A 7,781-nucleotide genomic window follows, 5' to 3' on the forward strand; every position below is an offset into this window, starting at 1 on the left:
CCATTTATGAATGTTACTAATTTATTTTTATTGCTCTCGTACCTATTTAAATCCATAATTCCATTTAATTTTATCCTACTTAAGATATTCTGAATGAAGAGTTGATATTTAAAGGAGTACATTATTTTACATTTAAATGTAGTCTTCCATAAGGAAACGATGTATTTATCCCTCCTTCAGTCAATTATTCGTATATTTATTCACTTGCGTAAGATGATACCTATCGAAAAAAATAGGATGCCTACATTATAATCTCAAAACCAATCTTGAGCTGCTCTACGAAGGGTTGCGCACTACCAAAACGCTACGACTATTGATTGATCAAACTTAAATAGTACCTAAAATAAATATTACCTAAGTACGTATTAGGTGCAAGTTGCAACTATCGAAGGATCTACGATTTAAAGTAGATGATGACTAAAGTCGCTCAGATTCGTGTCGTATGTTGATACAAAGAGATTACTAAACATTCTTAATAGTTAAAGATTAAGTAGTGTTGAATCTGGTGCCTACCGCTGAGCATTAGAACTTGTGAGTGGCCGCGGCGCGCTCGGGAGGAGTGACGTTCATGGCCATATTGTCGTATGAGAAATCCAAGGTGGTGTCCTCGGCGGGGTGGCGGTTGCTCAGCGCCGTGCTCATCGTCTTGGGGGTCGTGGCCCCCTGGCTCTTCTCGGTCTGTGAGGTCCTGGTATCTAGGTCTCGCGCGTTTAGGGGCTGCGGCCGTTTTAGGGGTTCAGGATTCGGTATGTCTAATTTAAGTTCTGGTTTCGGCTTCGGCATTTCCGCGTGAGGGTTGTGATGGGTGAGTCCCGTCGCGGGATACTGCTTTACTCGATTCTGAATGAAATTGAAATATCATTACACTAGGACATATATGTATATATATTATTTCGCTCGCCTAACCGTGTATCGTATTCTTACCCCACGAAGTATGAACCAATCTATTTCCAAGAACCAAGACATCCGTAAATACTGCTAGTATTTGTGTGAAATAGATGCAGCGACTCACCTTTGTAGGCTGGAACTTCTGTTTAATATACCGCCAGGAAAATTTGGCGCGGCAGATGAGCACCAGGGCCAGTAACAGGACGGCGAGCGCCACGCCGCTGAGGATCAGCGCCACGCGCGCCTGCCGCTCCACACCTTACAAACACAACGGCACACTTTTAATTATGTTCCCGTATCGTGAGCAAAATAACAGATTCCCAATTCGTCGAAACAGAAGGAGAATTGTCTACCAACGCTAATTGGTATAGTAACAACGTAACTTTCTGGCACAAATAATTATAATTAACACGAAAGGGGACGAAGTCACGTGACCGCTCCTCTATAGAAACGTAGTGCTCATTTTCTTTATAGAAAAAAAACGCAATTTGAAGAATAAATTCCATTTTTTTTACCGTACAGTAATATGTACATATTATAATTCACCAATGCTATTACCATTTCACAAAATATCATAAGGTAAACGTACTAGTGCTCGACATGATAATGGCCATTAAATGACACCCTGCTGTCACCTCTATTGACAATGACTTAAGTTTCAAGATGACATGTACTGGGACCGCATCGAGCACCAGTACGTTTACCTTACAACCTACCAGATATTTGTTTGGGTGTAATCAGTCTGTAATAAAACCCTTATATGTATATAAAAATCCGTAAGTTACCGAAATGTTATAATTAAGGACACGGAGTAGTTTCTAGTGCTCCTAGTGATTTTATAGGCATGCCAATAATATGAGCATTTTATGCTCCTGGTCCTTAACTTTCTAATAATTTATCTAGCCTAGGTTGGTTTTACTAATTCGCAGAGGCATAAAGGCATAGTTTATTTGTACAATACAGTAAAAATATTTCCGTTTGATATAAGTACTAATATCTGGGTGACCGAGCTTCGCTCGGAAAACATAAAAAACTGGAAAATGCGCGTTTTCCCAGAGATAAGACCTAGCTAGATCGATTTTTCGCCCCCAAAAACCCCCATATAGCAAATTTCATCGAAATCGTTAGAGCCGTTTCCGAGATCCACGAAATATATATATATATAAACAAGAATTGCTCGTTTAAAGGTATTAGATAGATAGATTAGATACACATTAGAACATTAGAACAAGGGTACGATTTAAAAAAATAGTAACTAATATTACTTATCATATATGGTATGATCATAGCTAAAAAACGAAGTATGCTCACTATATGCCCAAGGCGAAAGATTTAAAAAACAATGTCGATTTCGAAACATAACTCCAACTCGAATAAAAACATTAAAAAACAACTCTAACTGGAAAAACTTTCGCTCCGCACATCGAAATTGCCTAAACAATCACGTATTTTCTTAAATAAAAGCATTGCATTGAATGGACAGGACTGGCAATAAGGCAGTTACAGCAAAGCCGCAAGGCAGTCAATAAAACAAGCAACAACGGTTGCACTCCGGGAGTGCCGATAGAAGTGAAAACTCACCTCACTATGTTACCGACGATCGGTAACACGATACATACGTTTAGCGGAGGTATTCTAATTATTTATAATATATTATTATCATTTTCAATTAAGATCACACTTTTTCATTGACATGTTTATTTACATACTGCCGTGACAACGTCAAATTATTTGAACATAGGTAAAGAGTCTTGAAAAGGAGTCCGCAACATAAATGTCAAATAAGTTTTTCTTTATTGATTTAAATTCCATCTAGATTATGAGTGGCCACCTTACGGGCCTTACGGTCACGTGATCGCCTTACACCCCTTACGGTCACGTGATCGCCTTACGCTGTCTAGAGTTTATCATTTTTTCCCCACCTTAAAAAGTGCCCAGCGCCGCTAAAGAAGTTTTCACTTCAAAAAAAAAAAACAATTTAGCTGAAGTAAGGCATGTCTATTTTTTCGCAAACCTTCAAAACATAGACATAATGGATACCAAAGTGCCTAGCCGAGATGCCAATCGTTTGCGCCGTAGCGAACGAAACGGTAACGTCTCTAACTATTCCATATAAGTGCGACAGAGAGACATTAGCATTTCGTTCGCTACGGCGCAAACGATTGGCATCTTTTGGCTGCCCCCAGGTATGGTATAACGTTTCAGCGTTTCAAGCCCAATTATATTCATAGCATCATCTCGGTTCTATCCATCAGGTACTTGTGTTATCTTGGCTTTATAGAGGCCGTGTAGAGGCTGAGTGTCATGCGTGTGCCATAATAATTTAAATAATAATTAATTTGATATACACTTACTGTCATAATCTGTAGTGGACTCTGGCCCCTGTGACCGACGCATGTACCGTAGATCCAACAGGTAACCTGAAAAAGACGCCAAAGTAACCAATGATTATTTTTGTCAAGCTTTAGCAAATAATTGGTGTAAGGTAAGGTAATACTAATATTTTAAGTTGTGGTCTGTGACTGTCTATGCACACAATATCGTATCCTAGAATGTAAATTTTGTTGTCATGTCATCACTTTTAACATGCAACAATGTGGTTGCATCCTTTTTATAAATCGCAAAAAAGCTTATCCACAAACGATAAAGACAAGGACAAAAAACGTAACTAGAAAAAACAGGGGATGTTTTCAAAAGAAACAAGTAAACATTGTCAGGTTAAAGTATCAGAGAGCAGGTAACAGGTGCGCGGTCAACACCCTCGCACATGAGAGCGGATAAGCAGATAACACAAAGCAAATCATATTGAGACTAGCCATGCGACGGAATGGCGCATTCTATTATTCTTAAGACGCCTGGAATTTCAGTTTTCATAAAATTTCCCAGAAAGTTTAAACTCAAGACCTACATTTTGGTTTTTGAACATAACTACTAAAGAAACTTATCTACCCCACCGAAGTAGATAGAATCCGTATAAAACCTATCATGGGAAAATAAATAATTGTATTCTTGTACCATTATTAAAGTCAAAGGTGAATAGTACCTAGCTCTTGTTAGTCAAAAGCAGACAAGCTTTGAGAGCTTTTACGATAAAGACTTTGCTCTGTGTAAGGTTTAGAAATGTTCGCTAGAGAATAATGCAATAAGTATACTCAATTTCTTAGTATTTTAGTAATAAACTAAATTTCTTAGTATTTTAGCTTGCATAGTATGAAAAGAATTGATAGCACCATAGTTACGAGGGATTGCGCCAGTATGTGTAGCACACATTGGTGACGTGCCTGCGCGTGTGTGCGTCACGTGGGCAGGTACCTGTCGCAGTCAACAGACCGTAACGGTTAGGGCATTGTAACATTGCACCCTTTACCAATGAAATACTTTTAACTCGATTGTCACTTGTTGCAGTAAAATGTGTTATCATGTTAGATCGGTGTTCCAGCTTGGGTACGTAACATGTTATATGTAACAGACATACAACGTGTTCCAGGATCTCGGCATCGTGAGTTCCATATTGCATTATAGAAAATGCCAAATAAAAGGCTCTACACCCAGAAATATATATTATTCTTCTCACTATTTGATGACACTACCCACATTAACTTTGAAGATGAAATGCAAGACGTAACATATTTTCTTTATTCACGAGTCTTGCACCCGGGGCACCGCCTGCATACAATTTGGTATGTTATTTTTTATGTTTTTCTATCTCATCAGTACTCCAAGGCTTTGATTTCATAGTTCATTTTTTTTACATAAGGTAAATTTTGTCTACTAGCGTTTTCTCTCGAACAACGAACAAATTTGATAATTTCATCTACAAAGCAGCGATTGCTTTTAGTTTCAGCAATCAAAAGCAGATGGGTTTTTTCCAACGTTTGAAAATTATAGAAATATACGCTCATGGACGGTATATCCTCTATCACGGAATTAGCCACATACCTTACACACTTCGTTAAATTCGTAGTATTGTGGGATATTGTGGCTTTAATTACCAACACCAAACTAACTCAATAAGTCCCCGACACAGCAACACCTATTTTCTATTTAGAGAAACATACTCGTAGATCTGGTCAAGGTGTATGTAGCCTGAGCCACCAAGTGTTAAACTTTTTTCTGTCTAGTACTTAACCGTTCAACCTGAAATGAGTGAATGCGACGCGTTCACTTAGAGCAGTACAAATATAGCAGTAGGCGGGTTGCGGTCACAAAACTGGTTTCACAGGTCATCGCTTAGAGACGATAACCAACTTTAAATCTAGCACGATTAAATCGACAATCTATTGCTGCAACTCCAGATGGCGGCCTATTATTATTGTTTGTAGATATTAGTCATCACACGACGCGAGGATTTTCATCGCACACAATAAGTCACCGCGGAAAATGGTATCGTTCTTGGAATTTTGTTTACACCTTACGTTATCTATTTAATTACTCTCCGACTGACATGCTGATGAGCGCTGTAACATCTACCTTCGGTCTGAGCCATTTGCTATCACAAAGATAATACAGTCAAACCTGGATAAGGTAGAACTGGATAAACGAGAAACCTCTATTAGCGAGAGTAATTAAGTATAGGGTCCCGTCATTTTTGCCCTAGACTACCTCTATTAGCGAGAGATACAAACCTCTTTAAGAAAGAGTCTCTAGTCCCATTCGAACCTCTGTATCAGAGAGTGTCTCTCCCTTGGCCTCTATAAGGGAGAATCCTCAGTGTAATTATTATCCGTTATTTTTGATACTTTCCAATTTTCGTGGAACTAACGCGCACGTGTTGCATCATACCATTTTTTTATTGTTTAGGTATAAAAAGGGTTTGTCCCTTAGGTCATTGTTTTTGATTCTTTTGAAAAAAAAAACAAATGTGCGTCATGAACCGATACGTTCGATCAAACTTGCTACTGAGCAAGTTTGAGGCACTAGCCTGCCTACGTATTGATTGTGTAGAATGGTTGAACACATTCCAGGAATGACTACCAAAATACAGTTAACGATAAAAATTGCAATCGCTTTCGAGAACGGGAAATCAAGTAAACAAAATTCACAGTATATTTGGTTTCCATAAATATTAGCTGTGTGTGTCCAATAAGTACTAATTTTAGTAATAGAACAAATATATCACTATTTTTCAAACCTGCCTAAACGAGAAATCTCCGATCCCTTACCTCTAAGAGTGAGAAACTCGGTTTAGAGAAAAACCTCTATGAGCGAGAAAAATATACTGGCCCCTTGAGCTCTCGCGTATACAGGTTTGACTGTATATACTTACAGATTCATATAGGTAGAGTCTGTTCGGAAAGAGAAGAGTCGTGGAATGTATTGCGCCCCATACATTCCACGACTCTTTTCTTTCCGCACAGACTCTACTTATATGAATCTGTAAGTATATCTTTGTGATGTTCTTCATTGCCCACGTAGCTTTACATCTCGAGGTTTGCGAATAGTAATAATAAATAAATTCATCATTTATTTTGACCAACTTAGGACCAAACTTTACATTATATTGGAACATTGAATATTTTAGTACTTATTAATCAGTTTATTACTATTGTTGTCCTATTGATTGTACTTTTGGTCTTGGTCACAGTTTTATTTTGCTTATTTTTCACTTTATCAACTAAACGGCAAACGGTGGCCACGTTTTCCCGTTTAGGGCTATGAGGTACATCCGGGCGATATGATAGCCACATGACCTTCTGTCACTTTTTTGAGTAGGTAACATAGAAAGAGACCATGGCCTACTAATTGAGTGAGTAGTACTAAGTAGGCGTATGAAACGAACCTTGGCATTCCTTGACACAAAGGCCCGCGTCGTAGTTGTGATGCGTGGTGTTGCAGATGAGGCTGCAGGGCGCGCAGCGGTTGGTCTCCGGCGAGCAGTACTGGTCCTGCTGGCACAGCAGCTGCCCGCAGCGCACGCCGTCCAGGGTGAGCTGCGCGGACGCACCCGCCACCACGAGCGCTAGCACCAGCCGCGACATCCTCGCTCTGAAACACCCTTTCATGTTTCGTCATTTTATCATAATTCTCGTAAGGCCTTAGTATCAGATAGGTAGTTAAGACTATTTTATCTGTAATTAGTTTTTCATTACTTATGCTCTGAAAGAGAGTCATTGTTGTTCTAAAAAGTGTGCAGAAAATGATACGTTTCTGCACTAGAGCATTTTACGTTTCAATTACGATTTTTTTTACGATCGATAAGCTATTGAAATTTGGTTTTAAATGGATTTGTTGTACAATTTCCATTCTGATATTTAACTCCCCATTCTGTAAATTAGGATACTTTTACCTAAATTATTAATTGAAAGTACCCTCAAGAAATAGGTACTATAAAAATGTATACTTAGACATGTTAAAAAAACATTTTACTTTCCTCGCATTCGTAATGGAAAGTAGAGTGTTTAACTCGGATGAAAGGCATCATTCAGCCTCGGACTATTGGCGGCAGAAATGAGTGCTTTTCACCCCTTGGTTAACAATCTACTATAATTATATAGCCCCAACTCATAAAACAAACGAAATAGAGCCAAAACAAGTTTTGTATGAATAACTTAAATTAGCTGTTTTATTATCTATGGCTTAGCCTAGATACGGCTAAAACTGTAGCCGTGAAGACCAGTCCGGCAGTCCCAGAGAAAATTCCTTATTTAGGAATCATTGTGAAACGTCGTTTGTAAACTGAATGTTCGTCAGCTGTTTTTTATTGTGAAATATTTGTTCACTGGGACTCAAGTTCAAAAGATGTCCTACACACACCTGTTTGCGTTGCGTGTTGCGATAGGTAGGTATAAATTATCAAAAGTTCATGGATTGTGCATCTTTACCACATCATATCCTAGTACTTAATCGGTTTAAGTCGAATGCAAATATTAGAACATAAGTGGTGACCCTAATGA

The 7,781-nt window shown here is 38.6% G+C and overlaps 1 protein-coding gene across 1 annotated transcript; it reads right to left on the bottom strand.

Moving 5' to 3' along the window:
- Window positions 1–351: 351 nt before the first annotated feature.
- Window positions 352–6,908, bottom strand: LOC134661183 (protein grindelwald). The gene is made up of 4 exons (XM_063517148.1): window positions 6,668–6,908; window positions 3,243–3,308; window positions 1,013–1,146; window positions 352–840 (listed from the first exon to the last, which is right to left on the bottom strand). The coding sequence occupies exons 1-4, from the start codon at window positions 6,888–6,890 to the stop codon at window positions 523–525; spliced, it is 741 nt and encodes a 246-aa protein (XP_063373218.1). The 5' UTR covers window positions 6,891–6,908; the 3' UTR covers window positions 352–522.
- Window positions 6,909–7,781: the final 873 nt, after the last annotated feature.

This window comes from Cydia amplana, chromosome Z (genome assembly GCF_948474715.1).
Source record: "Cydia amplana chromosome Z, ilCydAmpl1.1, whole genome shotgun sequence".
Taxonomy (NCBI): Eukaryota; Metazoa; Arthropoda; class Insecta; order Lepidoptera; family Tortricidae; genus Cydia; species Cydia amplana.

Bases quoted from the DNA above. Each gene is read 5' to 3' on its own strand.
- LOC134661183 (XM_063517148.1), bottom strand. From the start codon at position 6,890: ATGAAAGGGTGTTTCAGAGCGAGGATGTCGCGGCTGGTGCTAGCGCTC. The intron at 3,309-6,667 runs GTTCGTTTCATA...CGTCTTTTTCAG, and splicing joins TTGTGTCAAGGAATGCCAAG to GTTACCTGTTGGATCTACGG. The intron at 841-1,012 runs GTGAGTCGCTGC...AATTTCATTCAG, and splicing joins AGAAGTTCCAGCCTACAAAG to AATCGAGTAAAGCAGTATCC.